Source organism: Muscardinus avellanarius, assembly GCF_963383645.1.
Source record: "Muscardinus avellanarius genome assembly, chromosome: 16".
NCBI classification, from domain to species: domain Eukaryota; kingdom Metazoa; phylum Chordata; class Mammalia; order Rodentia; family Gliridae; genus Muscardinus; species Muscardinus avellanarius.
Window position 1 is genome coordinate 68,356,969 of NC_137802.1, and position 18,168 is coordinate 68,375,136.

Sequence of the window (18,168 nt, forward strand, 5' to 3'; positions counted from 1 at the left end):
ACCTCCAAGCTATACATACCCCCAGCCCTATTTTATATTTTATTATTTTTGTGTGTGTGTGTGTGTGTGTGTGTGTGTGTGTGTGTGTGGTACTGGGGATGGAACCCAGGGGCTTTTCTACCTCCGGGCTATACTCCCAGACCTATTTTATACTTTATTTGGAAACAGGGTCTCACTAAGTTGCCGAGAGCCTCACTCAGTAGCCGAGGCTGGCTTCGAACCTGTGTGATCCTGTCTCAGCCTCCCAAGTGCGGAGATTACAAGCGTGCGCCTCCACGCCCGGCTTATTTTATATTTTATTTGGAAACAGGATCACACTAACTTGCTGAGGCCAGCTTTGAACCTGTGATTCTCCCGTCTCAGCCTCTCAACTACAGGGATGACAGGCATGGGCCACCACACCCAGCAGAGCTTTTTATGAATGCATTTTTAACTGACACAGTAATTGCATATTATGGCTCTTCCAGACCTGTATATAATGTGTCATAGTCAGCTGAGGATAATTGGGATGTTTGACACCTTGGACTTTTATCATTTCTTTGTGTTGGGAACATGCAAAAATCCTCTCACCGGAGCTGGGTGTGGCGGTAGAGCCGGGTGTGGTGGTGGGTGGTGGCCCACATCTGGAACCCCAGTAGTTGGGAAGCTGAAACGGAAAAATCGAAGGTTCCTCAGTGTGTGTGTGTGTGTGTGTGTGTGATGGGGATTGAACCCAGAGGCATTCTACCTCCAAGTTATACCCCTAGATTTTATTTATTTTTATTTCTTATTTGGAAACAGGGTCTCCTTAAGTTGCTGAGGCTGGCTTCAAACCTGCGATCCTCCTGTTGCAGCCGCAGCCTCCCAAGTACTGGGATTACATGCGTGCGCCACCATGCCCCCAGCTGACCCTGTTTCAAAATTTAAAAATAAAGTAGGGCTGGGAGTGTAGGAACTCCCCACCCTCCCACCTGGGAATTTCAATCCTCCATACACCCCACAATCCTCTCTATTCACTATTTCAAAATACTCAGTGAACTGTCAGCCATTCTACTGAGCTGCAGAACATGGGAAGTTCTCTCTCCTATCCATCCACACCCTTGTACCCATCAGGCCTAAGCAGCAAAATGTTTTTCCCCTCAAAATGTTTCAGGAATCTCAGGAACCCAAATATATAAATATAAACATGGCAGCTGAAGCTTAGGAGGAGTTGGGGTGTCAAATCCTCACTCCCTGGGCCTCCCTTTGGCAATCCCTTCCCCTCCCCCCATCCCTGGGGGGTCCCTGAGGAGCCTGTTCAAAGCCCCAGGGTTAGACAGATCAGAGATTGAACAGAATCCTCCCGTCAACAGAGGAGGAAGGTAGTGGCCAGCCAGAAGGGAGGGGAGCGAGGCTAGACTGGGCTGGGGCCCCGGGTGGCAGAGCATGGTGCTTGGGGGCAGCTCATGGGCACGGTGGTCCCTGGATCCAGCAGGATGCGATCCGTGGGACTCAGAGGCCACAGGGAAACTGAGGAGGGCTTAGGGGGACTGGCACCTCCCCGACCTCCTATCAGGTCACTTCCTCCCCAAGTACCACGGCTGACTTAAGGGAGAGGGAGGGTCCCCGAGGCCTGGTGCTAGGTAGTAGGGTTCAGGAAAAGGCGACCCCCGGATCTGGGAGGGGGTGGGTGTCCCAGCTTGGCCTCCAGAGAAAGGTCTGGCCGGAACCCCGCAAGCCTTTACTGCGGGCCTCAGGACCTTGCACCCAACCCGAGGCCGGCTGCGAGCCGAAGGGTTCACCTGCCCGCTACCCCGCGCCTTAGGCGCCGCCTCCCGCCCCGCCCGCTCGCCCAGCCGCCTCGCCATTGGCTGCCCCGCCGGGCCCGGGCCCCAGCGGGGTAATTAACGAGGGATTAATGGGATTCCCAAAGTCAACAGAAAAATCGATGGGCCGTGGAGCCCGAGCGGCGGCTGCGCAGTCCCGCAGGGGAGCGCGGCGGGGGCATCGGCCAAGGGTGCTCACCTGGCCTCACCTGGACCGAGGGTAGAAGCTGCACCTGGTCGGTGGTGAGCCAGCCGCCATGCCGGCCCACGACTCAGGTAAGGCTCCCCAGCGCCCTCGACAGGCGCAAGTCCCCGCGAGCCGCCTCTGACAAGCTCTGCGTCCCAAGCCGGACTGGGCACCTAGGGGCTGCGAGGTTTGGGAGAGACAGGGCCGGGAACCCAGCGGCCAGCTCCTCTTCACGTAGAGGCTGGCCCCGCGGTGTCCCCCACCCCACCTCGGCCCTGCGCCCACCTCCTTTCCGCGGACCGGGGCGCGCATAGGTCAGCAGGTCGTGCCCGCCTCGGCCAGTTCCACGTAGCTGAGATGGGGCGCCGAGTCCAGGGGGGACCTCTGATGATGGGTTGAAGGAGAATGGAGTTGGAGCTGCCTGGTTGTCAGATATGAACACCAAGGAAGTGGCCGCCCCCACTCCCTGGGGGCCTGCAGTACCTCGGTGGCTTGGGAAGAAATGTCCAAGCTCTGCAGTCCACGAGCTTGGCAGCCTGCTCCTGAGCTGGTCCCGCGCCTGGCCCGGCGCCATGCCCCGACGGCTCCCTGGCTTTCATGGCCCGCCTCTAACCGAGAGCCATAAACCAGTTTGGTGTCCTGGCCCTCTCTTGGACTGGTGTCGTGCCAAGGGGCGTGCCAGGGGGCACAGAGTCCTTGTCATTTTCAGGCACACTGGTCCTAGTGGTCTTCCTGTGACCCCTACTGCCCACGACCGACCACACCCTGCTCAGAGATGAACAGAATCTGCCCTTTGATAACTCCCTCCAACAGCTGCTGGAGAGTTGAACCTCCCCATTGGGGACGCTGCTGGGATGAGGATCCTGGAGGGAGAGGGGGGTCCCTGGAACCAGTGTTCTCTCTAGACCTGCAGCTGGAGCAGAAACCATACCCAGAATGCACCAGCAACCCCAATCCTTCCAGCGTCTCCAGGACCCCAAAGAACTGCGAGGAAAAGCACAGAGAGCTGACGCCAGGGCTGTCTGTGGGCTAGGGGCTGCTCTGCAAGTAGCCATTATATATTAACCCCTTCATTGATTCATTCAAGGAGTTATGGGGTATCTCCTAGGTGCCGGCCACTACAATTCCATAGTTGCACATTCGTTTTATAGATGAGAACACAGAGGCACAGAGAGTCTGAGTAGCTACAAAGACAGTAAGTGCCAGAATCTGAGCTATGTAGTCACCAGACAAGCCTGCCCCTGGAGTGGGGGCAGAGGGCAGGTTTGGGGGTGAGGCGAGGTGGAGCCACAGGGTTATTGCAAAAAGGAACAGGGAGGTGTCCCTGCCAGCCTCGGCCTTACTCAATCTGGGTGGGGGAGCCCGGGAGGAAAAGATAAAGATCGACTGGGATGGGGCGCCCCCTCCTCCCCATGGGAGGGAAAGGGTTAAGGGGAAGGGTCTCTGTCCACAGCTCCGGTGCTGAAAGCCCCCTGTAAACTGCCAGGCATCCATGGTGCAAACGTCTGGTGCTTGTGCTAGATTCGGGGTTACGGGTTAAGCAGGACCTACCTACTTTGGAGGAGTTCCTGACTTTGAGGGGAGCCACACCCGCAGCCTGCCCGACAGCGCGCACACACTCTCGGCAGAGGAGTGGCCCCAGCCCAGCGGCCACCAGCGAGCATGGGCACCGTGGGTGGGAGGGATAAGAGGAGGGCCGCACCCAGTCTGGGCATGGAGGGTCAGGAAGGCCACTTACAGAGGCGGATCTCTGCTAAGTCTTAAAGGATAAGATGAGTGACCACGGGATGAGAGGGGCAGGCAAAGACTCTGCGAACACAGAGTGCATCCTGGGAATGGCAGCAAGATGGTACCACTCTGGGGAAGGGAGCAGAGCCAGAAGGCCATGCTGGAGAGGTAAACTGAGGCGAGATCAGGAAGCAGCGTCCACCCCCTGCCTTGAGTGCTGTGTGTCCCGGGCCCTTATGAACATGTGCTGTCTTGTCTCATTTGGAAAAGTCACACAGGCCTCGGCAGGTGCTTCAAAGGATACTGAGGGCAACTGGTCACCTCTGCAGCGCTGTCAGGAGGGGACAGGCACCATGGGCAGGGAGACCAGTCCAGCAGAGTGGAGGGAGCCTGACTTGGGTAGCAGTTGGGGTTGAGAAAAATCTAAGCAGTTTGGGGCGGAATGGACAGGCTTGGGGCAAGAGGGTATTGAGGAACAAGCGAGGAGGACTCCCCATTCCCTGCTAGGACTGTGGGGATGGGGAGAGATACTTGAGAGAGTAGGGCAGTGAGTGCTCGGAACCCTGAGCCCAGAGCAGGGGAAGCATCCCTACTCCCTACTAGGAAGCTGTGCCCAGCGGGGCCCAGCGAGCAGAGGCGCTGGACCCCAAGCAGCAGGCATTGGGTGGCCAGAGATCTGGCCCAAGCGAGTGGCCGGCCTCAGTGAACGTTTGGGGAAGGCGAGGAAGTGGCACAAGATATCTAGGGGAAGAAGAGGACCAAGACTAGTGTCCCCGTGCTGTGCTGGACATTCATGGGACATCTGCGGGGGAGGGACAGATGGAAGTCAGTTCCAGCAGAGTCAAAGGCAGGGCATCCTCGCTGATCTCCAACAGTCCTGCGCACTTGGCAGACATTACAAATCAACCCCAGAACTTTTCCCCCAAGCATTTAAAATTAATTTTTTGTGGGTCTGGGGATGAAACCCAGGGGCATTTGACCTCCTAGTGTACACCCCCTGCCCTATTTTTTATTCTTTATTTTGAAACCGGGTCTCACTGAGTTGCAGAGGGCCTCACTAAGTAGCTGGAGCTGTCCACGAACCGCGATCCTCTGGTCTCAGCCTCCCGAATGCTGGGATGACAAGCGTGCGCCACCACGCCCAGCACTAAAATTAATTGTAATTACATGACTAATGGCACCGGGGATTGAACCCAAGGGTACTCTACCTCTGAACCACCCCCCCAAGTCCTTATATATTTTTTATTTGGTTACAGGGTCTTGCTAAATTGTGAAGGTTATCCTTAAACCTGCAATCCTCCTGTCCCAGGCTCCCAAGTACTGAGATCGCAGGTGTACATCACCTTAGGTGTGGGGGGTGGCTGGGGATTGAACTCCGAGTAGTCTACCTCTGAGCTCTATCCCCAACTCTATGTAAATTTTTATTTTGAAATAGAGTCTCGCTGAGTTGCAGAGGACCCTGCTAAACTGCAGAGACTGGCCCTGAATCTGTCATTCTCCTGAATCAGCCTCTGAATGATACTGCATGACACAGGAGTTTGATGTTCTAGAAAGACTTAAAGGCCCTGAGTGTGTATCCCTGCTCAATCTTTTTTTTTTTAATTGTACTAAGGATTGAACCCAGGGGCATTCTATCTCCAAGCTAGACCCCTAGTCTTATTTTTTATTCTTTTTTTTTTTTTTTGTGTGTGTGTGTGTGTGGTACTGGGGATGGAACCCAGGAGCATTCTACCTCCAAGGTATACTCCCACTCCCATGTTTTATTCTTTATTTTGAAATAGGTTCTCACTGAGTTGCAAAGGGCCTCACTAAGTAGTAGCTGAGGTTGTCCAGGAACCACAATCCTCCTGTCTCATCCTCCCAAATGCTGGGATTACAAGCGTGCACCACCGCGCCCAGCTTATTTTTTTATTCTTTATTTGGAAACAGGGTCTTGCTAAATAGCTGAGGGTGACCACACATCTGCAATTCTCCTGTCTCAGTCTCCCAAGTATTGGGATTACAAGCATGTACCACCATGCCTGGCTCCTCCCCTTTTTTTCTCAACTAGAACACAAAGTTAAAAGCCTATCACTTCCATTCTAAATCTCTGCATCCCTTCCCCAAAAGAAACCGCTACTGACAACCCAGTGGACATCTTGTAGCTCTTTCAAGAGTCGGTCATAAACACCCTAGGTAACCCCCCAAAAAGGTATTATTTCAGGTCATAGCGTCCTTCCCACCAAGCCCAGATTCGGCCTCAGGATCCTTCTCAACACAATTCTCTAGGCAATCATGACCCAGCTAATCAGGGTCAGAGAAGACACCTACGCATCCTCCCCAGCTCTGGAGTGAAATTTCCCCCAGAAGTTAGGAGGCTGCACATTGCCTTTTATTCATGAAAAGTCACAGCCCTGGAAAGTGCCCAGGCCAGGCACTGTGCCCATGCCCCTGGCTCCCTTCGCAGACATCGCTGCCCCACCTCGGCCCTGAGCCAGGAAGTGGGGTGGCCCGCTAGGAGTGGGGTGGGGCAGGTGGTCCTCAAGCCAGCCGAGATAACATTTAATGTACAGGTGCAACATAAGCGGTTTTTCTATCTCCTGGTCTGTTTGAACCTCCTTGGTCTCATACGACAACTGCTATTATATCCAGCGTCCCAACCAGAGAGGTGGTATAGCTCACCCCGGGCCTCACAGCGCGTAGGGGCAAGGCTGGGATTGAGTGCAGGTCAACCTGGCAGCCACTCCAGGACCCTCTCTCCCTCTCCAGCCCCCTCCGAGGCTCCGTGCACACCCTCTCCAGATGCACAGGAGACTGAAGCCGCTCCAGCCGAGGAGAACCAAGGGCCCATGGGAGCCAAGGGAACTGGAGGCCCCAGCCAGCCCCGGGAGAGGTCTTGGCTGGTGCGCCATTTCTCCCTCCTGCTGCGGCGGGACCGGCAGGCCCAGAAGGCCGGGCAGCTCTTCTCGGGGCTCCTGGCCCTCAACGTGGTGTTCCTGGGCGGCGCCTTCATCTGTAGCATGATCTTCAACAACGTGGCGGTCACTCTGGGGGACGTGTGGATCCTGCTGGCCGCGCTCAAGGCCCTCTCCCTCCTCTGGCTCCTCTACTACACGGCCGGCACCACGCGGCGGCCCCACGCGGTGCTCTACCGCGACCCTCACGCGGGGCCCATTTGGGTGCGGGGTACGTGTCGGGGTGCTGGGTGGACGGAGGGGGCCAGGGAGGGCCGGTGGCTCCAGGGCCGGCGCCAATGCCCACCTGGCCCGGCCAGGCTCCCTGGTTCTCTTTGGCAGTTGCACAATCTGTCTCAACATCTTCCGCATGGGCTATGACGTCAGCCATTCCCACTGCAAGTCCGAGCTGGAGCTCATCTTCCCTGTCATCGAGATCGTCTTCATGAGCGTCCAGGTGACAGTGAAAGCCCCTCGGGGGCTCACCCACCCACCTGGGGCCATGTGCACACATGCCCCCCTGCACCAGAAGCGGTCCCGTAGCAATACCGCCATGCCCCGGGGTGGCCACGCACAGCAGCCCGGACTAACACCCAACTCCCAGGTCCACATCCACACACACCTGTGGGTGCCCCATCTCACAAACGCACACCTCATCTCACAAATGTAGACACCTGTACACACATCTGCCTGTGCACACTTGCATATACCTGAATAGAGACTCTCCACGTGTCCCAGCCTCCTGGTTGTAATAACCTCCAACTCTCTCTTGAGTTTCTCTGTGCACCAACCAGGCCCCTGGCAGGTCTGTATTTACATCTCTTTCTTTCTTTCTTTCTTTCTTTCTTTCTTTCTTTCTTTCTTTCTTTCTTTCTCTTTCTTTCTTCCTTCCTTCCTTTCTTTCTTTCTCCCTTCTTTCTTCCTTTCTTTCTTTTTTATTTTCTTTTTTTTCCCCCCACAGTACTGGGGATGGAACCCAGGGGCATTCTACCTCCGAGCTATACCCCCAGCCCTATTTTTTTATTCTTTATTTTGAAACAGGGTCTCACTGAGTTGCAAAGGGCCTCACTAATTAGCTGAGTCTGTTCGCAAACCATGGTCCTCTTGTCTCAGCCTCCCAAATGCTGGGATGACAGGCATGTGCCACCACGCCCAGCCATATACATTTATATATATAATTTCCCCTACCATGAAGGCATTTCTCCCAAGCAACTGGGCATTCGGGCCCCCATTCAGAGTCCAAATGACTAAGGCTCAGAGCTGTGTTCTCACGGAAACACCTCTGTACTGCACAGCACGGGAAAGGAGTTCCAGGACTTCAGCCCAGGCTCCTCACGGTGTCTCCGTGGTAAATGCACACAAGCACGGGGCGGGGATGCACACACCACGGTCCCCCCACTCCACCAGCACCCGGGCTGACGGCCCTATCTCTTTCAGACCTGGGTGCTCTGGAAACACTGTAAGGACTGCGTTCAGGTCCAGACCAACTTCACTAGGTGAGATCCTCTCCTTCCAAAGCCCCCTAGCACTCTCTGTGATACCCACCTCCCAACAGCATCCCGTACAGCCGGGCCCTGGGGCTGGGGCTTACCCAGAGACTGGTCCCTGGGCCCCTAGGACTGCCTTTTCTGAAGTCTTAATGCCCCCTGGGATCTGGCTTTGGGACTGCATAGTGGCCCCAATGACCGTGGATGGGGAGAAGCGGGCACCCCCCGGGAAGCCAGCCCCCCGGGAAGCCAGCCCAGCCGCGTGAGCAGAGTGTGGGCTCTCCCCAGGTGTGGCCTGATGCTGACCTTGGCTACAAACCTGCTGCTGTGGGTTCTGGCCGTGACCAACGACTCCATGCATCACGAGATCGAGGCCGAGCTCAGCGCCCTCATGGAGAAGTTCTCAGGTACCGAGGGGGACGAGACCTTCCCCCGACACGTGCACGCGCACACACGCAGGCACACACACGTACACGCAACGCTCCCCCAAAGCAGCGAGGCTCAGGGAGTTACAGATTGAAAGCCAACTCTAGAGGCCGGGTAGGCAGCAATTAAACTGCACACTGCAGTTTGTCCAGGGCCCCCTCCTGCCCCCTCAGGGCCGGGGGCCTGGAGCCCTGCTCCCAACAGCCACGTGGCTGTCAGTAAGCTAGCCACTAATCCTGGCTGGCTAGCCACCGAGAAGTCCTTCAGGAATTCACCCCACCCATGGGCTTTGCATTTAACGCACAAGAATCTAATAAGCCTTCAGAGCCAAAGGAATGTTTCCCTACTCCAAGGTCAGGTATCTAGACAAATCAGGAGGGACAGAAAAAAAATCCCCCAATCTCCCTAGATTTGCCCGCCCAATCCGCAACCTGTACAGGCTACCATTAGCTATATCCCATAAACTCCATGGCAACCTTGCAATCAGGCTTTGGCCACACCTGTGGGTCTACTCCCCCACCCCGCCCGCAGGTGGCATCATGACTGGCTACAAGCCCTGCTTTGGGTGGGCTCCGCACACCCGTGCGTGGCATAAATATGGCGCCTGTGTGCTGTGCCCAAGCCTTTCACTCTGTTAACATTTTTCATAAAACTGCAAAAAGAATTCGGGGCAAGTGGCATGTGTGTGTGTGTGTGTGTGTGTGTGTGTGTGTGTGTGTGTGATTGGAGATTGAATCCAGGGCATTCTAACTCTAACCTCCCTAGATTGAGGGTTTTTTTTTTTTTTTTTTTCGGGTGCTGGGGATGGAACCCAGGGGCATTCTACCTCCAATCTATACCCCTAGCCCTATTTTTATTCTTTATTTTATTATTTATTATTTATTTATTTATTTATTGCAGTACTAGGGATGGAACCCAGGGGCATTCTACCTCCAAGCTATACCCCCAGCCCTATTTTTTATTCTTTATTTTGAAACAGGGTCTCACTGAGTCGCAAAAGGCCTCACTAAGTAGCTGAGGCTGTCCGCGAACCGCGATCCTCCTGAATGCTGGGATTACCAGCGTGCGCCACCACGCCTGGCTCTTTATTTTTTACCTTTGAAGCAGAGTCTCACTAAGTTGCAGAGAGCCTCACTAAGTAGCTGAGGCTGGCTGCAAACCCGGACCCTCCTGTCTCCGCCTCTTAAATGCTGGGGTTACAATAGAGCACCACCACACCTGGCTGGGTTTTGTTTTTTATTTTGAAACAGAGTCTTGCTAAGTTCCTGAGGGCCTCGCTAAATTGCTCATGCTAGTCTAGAACCTGTGACACTCCTGCCTCAGCCTTGCAAGTGCTGGGGTTACAGGCTCGCACCACCACGCCTGGCTAATGTCATGGGTTTATTATAATTATTTTAAAAATCTTAGGCCAGGTGTGGTGGCGCACGCTTGTAATCCCAGCATTTGGGAGGCTGAGATTGGAGGATCGCCGTTCGTGGATAGACTCAGCTACTCAGTGAGGCCCTTTGCAACTTAGTGAGACCCTGTTTCAAAATAAAGAATAAAAAATAGGGCTGGGGGGTGTAGTTCAGAGGTCGAATGCCCCTGGGTTCCATTCCCAGACACACACACACACACACACCCCTCAGGGAAAGACAGCACATGCCTGTAATCCCAGTACTTGGGAGGCTGAGACAGGAGGATCTCAGTTGGTGGCCAGCCTCAGCATAGCAAGGCCTCCTGCAACTTAGGCCCTGTTTCAAAAATAAAAAATAAAATATGGCTGGGAGTGTAGTTCAGAGATAGAACATCCCTGGGTTCAAGCCTCCACATGCTATACACACACACACACACACACACACACACACCCCAAAACTCAAGCTGGGGCGGTAGCTCAGTAGCACAGCACTTTCATAGCATGCTCAAGGCACTGGATTCAATCCCCAGTGCTACAAAAATAAATTAATTAAAATTAAATGCCAGGCGTGGTGGTGCACACTTGTAATCCCAGTACTTGGGAGGCTGAGACAGGAGGATTACAGGTTCGCAGACAGCCTCAGCTACTTAGTGAGGCCCTCTGCAACTTAGTGAGACCCTGTTTCAAAATAAAGAATAAAAAACAGGGCTGAGGGTGTAGCTCAGAGGTAGAACACCCCTGGGTTTAATCCCCAGTATCGCGCGCGCGCGCGCGCGCGCACACACACACACACACACACACACACACACACACAAAGGGCTATGATGTAGCTTGGAGATGTTATCCCTGGGTTTAGCAAGACAGAAAGGAAGGAGGGAGGGAGGGAGAGAAGGAAAGAGAAGAGAGAGAGCGCGAAGGAGAGAGGGAGGGGGAAGGAGAGATGAAAGGAGGGAAAAAGAAAGGGCTGGGATATAGCTCAGTGGTAGAGTACCCCAGGGTTCAATCTCCAGGATCACAAAATAATAATAATAAAATAAAAACCTGAAACACACAGAAGAGTTAAAGAACAAGACATAGCCATCACCTAGATGTAATTAGTATTAATAACTTGCCACATTTATTTAATTTCTTGCAAAGTACTGTAAGAAAGTAAACAACAGAAGTCATGGCATTTCATCTTGAAACATTTCAACATCCATCTCTTTTTAAATAAATGTATTTCAAAGCTGGGCGTGGTGGCACACACGCTTGTAATCCCAGTGCTTGGGAGGCTGAGACAGGAGGATCACACGGGTTCGAAGCCAGCCTCGGCTACTTAGTGAGGCTCTCAGCAACTTAGTGAGACCCTGTTTCCAAATAAAGTATAATATAGGTCTAGGAGTATAGCCCAGAGGTAGAAAAGCCCCTGGGTTCCACCCCCAGTACTACACACACACAAAAAAAACAAACAAATAGAATAAATGTATTTCAGCCAGGTACATTGGTACACACCTATCATCCCAGCTCCTCAGGAGGCTGAGGCAGGAGGATCTCAACTTAGCCTTGGCAACTTAGCAAGACTGTCTCAAAATAAATGAAGAAGAAGAAGAAGAAGAAGAAGAAGAAGAAGAAGAAGAAGGAGGAGGAGGAGGAGGAGGAGGAGGAGGAGGAGGAGGAGGAGGAGGAGGAGAGGAAGAGGAGGGCTGGGGGTGTAGCTAAGTGGTAGAGTGCTCCTGAGTTTAATCCCTAGTACCGCAAAAATTAATTTACTAAGTAAGTGTATTTCCCTACATCTCCACATGTTATCGTAACTGTCACAAAATGCCTTAACATCACCCCAGCCCTCTACATCAACCCACAGTTCCGCTTTCTCCACCTGGCAGAGGTCTGTTTAAACTCGCCATGCACTGGGTTAACCCTCCCGTCTCTGTCCCTCATGGCATTGAGATTGATCTGTGGCTTCGTCGTGATGGCATTTAACTTGTTCCCCCTCTGTGCTGATTTTCCTAAGACCTGAGAGTATGGACCACATGGTAGGCATTTTTGGCCCCAGTGTTTCCTCAGTGATGCTGTGCGCCCAGAGGGCCTTGCATCCCGGGACACTGATGTCCTCATTGTCCCAGTGTGCACTGCGGGAACCCTGACCCGGCTCAGGGGCGGCAGCCAGAGCCCAGGCTGGGAGTAACAGGTTTGCCCTGCCCAGCAAACAATGTGGCGGTGACATTTGGTACCAGGAACATCATGGGATTTTTGTGTGTGTGTGTGTGTGTGTGTGGTACTGGGATGGAACCCTTCTATCTCCGGGCTACACTCCCAGATCTATTTTATATTTTATTTGGAAACAGGGTCTCTTAAGCCAGTGAGGCTGGCTTCGAACCTGCGCGATCCTCCTGTCTCCGCCTCCCAAGCGCGGGGATGACAAGCGTGCGCCACCACGCCTGGCTGGAACTTTTTTGTTTTTGTGGTACTGGGAAATGGAACCCAGAAGCATTCGACCATTGAGGCTACAGCCTAACCCTTTTTATTTTTTTACTTTGTTTTTTTTTGTGTTTGTTTGTTCTTTTTGTTTTTGGTGGTACTAGGGGTGGAACCTAGAGGCTTTCTACCTCCAGGCTATACTCCCAGACCTTTTTTAAAATATTTTATTTGGAAACAGGGTCTCACTAAGTTGCTGAGAGCCTCACTAAGTAGCTGAGGCTGGCTTCGAACCTGTGCGATCCTCCTGTCTCAGCCTCCCAAGCGTGGGGATTACAAGCGTGCGCCACCACGCCCGGCTTATTTTTTACTTTGAAACAGGGTCTCACTAAATGACCATGCCTTCAATCAATCTGCTATCTTCCTGTCTCAGTATTCTCTCAAGTATTGGGATTACAAGCATGGGCCTCCATGCCTGGCAAGAACATCATGTTTATTTATTTATTTATTTATTTATTTATTTATTTAGGTACTGGGGATGGAACCCAGAGGCATTCTACCTCCGAGCTACACCCCCAGCCCTATTTTTATTCTTTATTTTGAAACAGGGTCTCACTGAGTAGCTGAGGCTGTCCGCGAATCACGATCTTCCTGTCTCAGCCTCCCGAATGCTGGGATGACAAGCGTGCGCCACCACGCCCAGCTTGAACATCATGTTTTAAATGCTTTACATAAGCTTAGCACCTGTAGTCCTTTAATACTTTTGTAAAAGAACAGCCATTCTTTTACAAGCCATTCTTTCCCGGTACTTGGGAGGCTGAGGCAGGAGGACCACAGGTTCAAGGACAGCCTCAGGAACTTATCGAGACCCTCAGCTACTCAACAAGACCCTCAACAACTTAGCAAGACTCTGTTTCAAAATTGAAAAATAGAATGGGCTGGGGGATTAGCTCGAAGGTAGAACGCCCTGAGTTCACTCTCCAGTACCAGCTCCCCAATAAAAAAGGAATGACTCTTCTGGGGTTTCTGATGTCTCTGTCTGGGCCTCAGTTTCCACAGCTGCGAAATGGGCAGCTAGCAAGGCCCTCTCCACCACTGGCCCATTCCCGCAGAGGGGGATGGAGCGCAGGGCCCCTGAATCTCTGTCCCTCCTGCCCGCCCCTCCCAGGCAACGGCACCAACAGCTGCCTGTGCCTCAACGTCACGGTGTGCGAGGTCTTCCGCAGGGGCTACCTGATGCTCTACCCCTTCAGCACCGAGTACTGCCTCATCTGCTGCGCGGTGCTCTTCGTCATGTGGAGGAACGTCGGGCGCCGCCTGGCAGCCCAGGCGGGCGCCCACCCCCGCTCGCCGCCCTTCCACCTGCACGGGGCCATCTTCGGGCCGCTGCTGGGCCTGCTGACACTGGTGGCGGGCGTGTGCGTCTTCGTGCTCTTCCAGATCGAGGCCAGCGGCCCCGACATCGCCCGCCAGTACTTTGTCCTGTACTACGCCTTCTACGCGGCCATGCTGCCGGCCATGAGCCTGGCGTGCCTGGCGGGCACGGCCATCCACGGGCTGGAGGAGCGCGAGCTGGACACGGTCAAGAACCCGACGCGCAGCCTGGATGTGGTGCTGCTGATGGGCGCCGCGCTCGGCCAGATGGGCATCGCGTACTTCTCCATCGTGGCCATCGTGGCCACGCACCCGCACGAGCTGCTCAACCAGCTCATCCTGGCCTACTCGCTGCTGCTCATCCTGCAGCACATCACCCAGAACCTCTTCATCATCGAGGGCCTGCACCGGCGCCCGCTCTGGGAGGGCCCGGCCGCTGGGAAGCCCGAGCCCGCGCCTTCCCGCCGGGGCTCCCTGCTGGAGCTGGGCCAGGACCTGCGCCGGGCCTCGCTGGCCTACATCCACTCCTACGGCCACCTCAACTGGAAGCGCCGCGCCCTCAAGGAGATCTCCCTCTTCCTCATCCTCTGCAATATCACGGTGAGTGGCTGGGCTGGGGCTCGTGGCGGGGAGGGGGCGGTGCTGGCCAGGTGGACCCCCGGAATCCTCACTCAGGACGTGATGGATCAAGGTCACCCGCTCCTTTCCGTGAGCTGAAAACGCTGCTCCGGAACAGCGAGTGTCACCCCCATCCCCACTCCCTGCCAGCTGCCTGGCATGAACCGACATGCCCAGCGCATAGCTGAGTGCGCCTCACAAACAAACAGGTAAGATTTCCGCCCTCCGGAAAGCTACTGTCTGGCCAGGGAGACACCAGGAAACCAGTTTCAGAATAACTGCTGAATTCATCGTTGAGTGAATGAGGTCAAAAGAAGGGATTAAAAAAAGTACCTGGTTTTCTAAAAATCTATAGTGAAAGGCAAAGATCTCTTAGCCTCTGGTGGCTGCTAAGCCCCGGCCCACCCCCCAAACAGCATTCCTGCACCTCACCTCCAAAAATTGTCACGGAGCCGGGCGTGGTGGCGCACGCTTGTAATCCCAGCGCTTGGGAGGCTGAGACAGGAGGATCGAATGGGTTCGAAGCCAGCCTCAGCAATTTAGTGAGACCCTGTTTCCAAATAAAAATATAAAATAGATCTGGGAGCCGGGCGTGGTGGCGCATGCTTGTAATCCCAGTATTTGGGAGGCTGAGACCGGAGGATCGAGGTTCGCGGACAGCCTCAGCTACTTAGTGAGGCCCTCTGCAACTCAGTGAGACCCAGTTTCAAAATAAAGAATAAAAAATAGGTCAGAAGGTGTAGCTCGGAGGTCAAATGCCCCTGGGTTCCACCCCCAGACCCGCAAAATAAATAAATAAATAAATAAATAAAATAAAATAGGTCTGGGAGTATAGCCTGGAGGTAGAAAAGCTCCTGGGTTCCACTCCCAGTACCACCAAAAATAAAAAGAAAAGAAAAAAGAAAAAAAAAACGAATTGTCATGATTAACTCCATACAACAGAAACTTTTTTTCCCCCCTTTGGCAGTACTGAGGATTGAACCCTGAGCATTCTACCTCTGAGCTACACCCCCAGCCCTATTTTTCATTTTTTATTTTGAAACAGGGTCACGCTTAGTCACAGATGGCCTCACTAAACAGCTGAGACTGGCCATGAACCTGTGATTTTCCTGTCTCAGCCTCCCAAGTACTGGGATTAAATGTATTCCACCATGCCCAGCTCAACAGGCAGGGGTGTGTGTGTGTGTGTGTGTGTGTTACTGGGGATAGAACTCAGGGGCATTCTACTCTACCTCCAAGCTGTATCCCCATCCTTATTTTTTATTATTTATTTTGAACTCACTAAACTGCAGAGGGCCTCATTAAGTGATCCTCCTGTCCCAGCCTCCCAAATGCTGGGATGAAAAGCACATACCACCACGTCTGGCTTCAAGTCACAATTTTTTTTTTTTTTTTTTTTTTTTTTGGTGGTGGTACTAGGGATGGAGCCAACAGACATTCTACCTCTGAACTACACTCCCAGCCCTATTTTTAATTATTTTATTTATTTATTTATTTATTTATTTATTTATTTTTGCAGGACTGGGGATGGAACCCAGGGGCATTCTACCTCTGAGCCACACCCCCAGCCCTCTTTTTTATTCCTTATTTTTGTCTCTGCTTTTTATGTATTTTATTTTATTTTTTGGTGGTACTGGGGATGGAACCCTTCTACCTTCAGGCTACACACCCAGACCTATTTTATATTTTATTTGGAAACAGGGTCTCTTAAGCCAGAGAGCCTGGCTTCGAACCGGCGCGATCCTCCTGTCTCCAACTTCCAAGCGCCGGGATTACTAGCGTGCACCACCACGCCCAGTGCTCAACAGGCACTTTTAAAAGAGGAAACTTTGGCTGGGGTTGTTTGACCTGCCTGAGGTCCCAGGCCTATGAAGAGCAGTGCTGGGACAACTCAGGGACAGCCCTAGTGCACTGGGATCATACTGCAGACATGAAACCCCCCAGTCCATGCAGAGAACAAGTCATGGATCGACTCTAAAGTACATTAGGAACTCAGAAAAGGAGGTGTGAGCCCGAGTGGCCAAGGCAGGCTTCGAGAAGTTTGGTGTGGGCTGAGAGCCGTGGTGCACATCTGTAACCCCAGTGCTTGGGAGGCTGAGACAGGAGGATTGCAGGTACAAGGCCAATCTCAGCAACTTAGATTTTCAAAATAAAAAGCTGGGAGTGTAGCTCAGAGGGAGAATACAAGAAGGAGGAGGAGGAGGAGGAGGAGGAGGAGGAGGAGGAGGAGGAGGAGGAGGAAGAAGAGGAGGAGGAGGAGGGGGGGAGGAAGAAGAGGTTGTTTTTATCTGAGCCTTGAGAAATGAATAGAATGGGATAGGAGGGTGAGAGGGGACAAGGATGGCTGTAACTAGCAGACAAAAGGCTGTGCTGGGGCGTGGTGGTGCACGCCTGTAATCCCGGTACTTGGGAGGCTGAGACAGGAGGATCGCAGGTTCACGGCCAGCCTCAGCTACTTAGTGAAGTCCTCCATGACCTAGTGAGACCCTGTTTCAAAATAAAGAATAAAAAATAGGGCTGGGGGTGTAGCTCAGAGGTAGAATGCCCCTGGGTTCCATCCCCAGTACTGCAAAAGAAAGAAAGAGAGAAAGAGAGAGAGAGAGAGAGAGAGAAGAAAGGAAAGAAAGAAAGAGAGAGAGAGAAGGAAAGAAAGAAAGAAAGACAGAAAGAAAGAAAGGAGAAAGACCGCACTCGGCGAGCGACCGCCCGTCTTGTCAGAGCTGGTCACTCGCTGGAGCTCCTCCACGCTGCGTGTGGCGGCAGCCTGGGGCTCATGATCCTTCTGGGATCCAGGCTGGCCCCCAGCAAGCCAAGGAGGTGGCCCAGGGCTTCTGCAGAGTGGAGGGAGGACAACGTAGAAGAGCCTGCTCTGACAGCTCAAGGACGGTGGAGTGGAAGGAGCACTGGAGTAACTGCAGGCTCTAGGGCCCCCCTGAGCTGAGCGCTTGGGGGTGCAGGAGAGCCCCTCCCCCACCGGACACCCTCTTCTCCCCCCTTAGCTGTGGATGATGCCCGCATTTGGCATCCACCCGGAGTTTGAGAACGGGCTGGAAAAGGATTTCTACGGCTATCGGGCATGGTTCACCATCGTCAACTTCGGCCTGCCGCTGGGGGTCTTCTACCGCATGCACTCGGTGGGGGGGCTGGTGGAGGTCTACCTGGGGGCCTGAGGCTGCCCACGGACCCACGCTCAGAAGAGCCTTGGAGCGCGAAGGCAGGAGAGACAGCAGCCCAGAGTCTCCGGGAAGATACCTCTCTCCCAAGAGATGCAGAGAGGCCAGCCTGGGGCTCCCAGAGTCTCGCAAGAGAAGAGACTTCGCCCGGAGCTCTAGACCAAGGGCAGCACCTGGACACGGTTTCGTGCCTTACACCACAAGCCCTCGACAACTTGTCCAGCCAGAGGTGTGCCACAGAAGGCTGGTAAGGGTCCCCACGGCTACTGTCCAGGAGGATCAGTCCTCAAGAGTGGACCTGGGGTCCCAGCCAGGCCTCGGGGGTCTGCCTCCTGCTGTGGGCGGGGGTGGGGGGTGCTCTGATCCCTGAGCTCAGGCTCCTCGGCAGCCCCGCCCCTCTCTCCCCACACACCTTGCCTCTTAATGACCTCATTAATTAGCTGCCAGGCTGGGTTCAACAGCTCTCTCCTGCTGCCATAAACCCTGTTTGTTTGATCGATTATATTCGAGCTTCGTGGCATTTGTTCCCGGGGACAGAGCTGCCATTCAAGGGATGGTGAGAAGGGCGGTCGTCCTGGCCGGGCTGTGGGCCCGGGACAGACTCATTCCTGGACCAGCAGGGGTTTAAGCCAGTCTTTTCTTCCCTTGTCTTATCTATGGGAGGTGGT

The 18,168-nt window shown here is 53.7% G+C and overlaps 1 protein-coding gene across 1 annotated transcript; it reads left to right on the top strand.

Annotated features, from left to right (window-relative positions):
* Positions 1-3,633: 3,633 nt before the first annotated feature.
* On the top strand, positions 3,634-17,497 carry OTOP3 (otopetrin 3; the record flags this gene model as incomplete). Its single annotated transcript, XM_080714121.1, has 7 exons — positions 3,634-3,691; positions 6,448-6,864; positions 6,953-7,089; positions 8,070-8,128; positions 8,408-8,526; positions 13,504-14,309; positions 17,327-17,497. The coding sequence occupies 7 exons, from the start codon at positions 3,634-3,636 to the stop codon at positions 17,495-17,497; spliced, it is 1,767 nt and encodes a 588-aa protein (XP_080570247.1).
* Between the last annotated feature and the right edge of the window lie 671 nt (positions 17,498-18,168).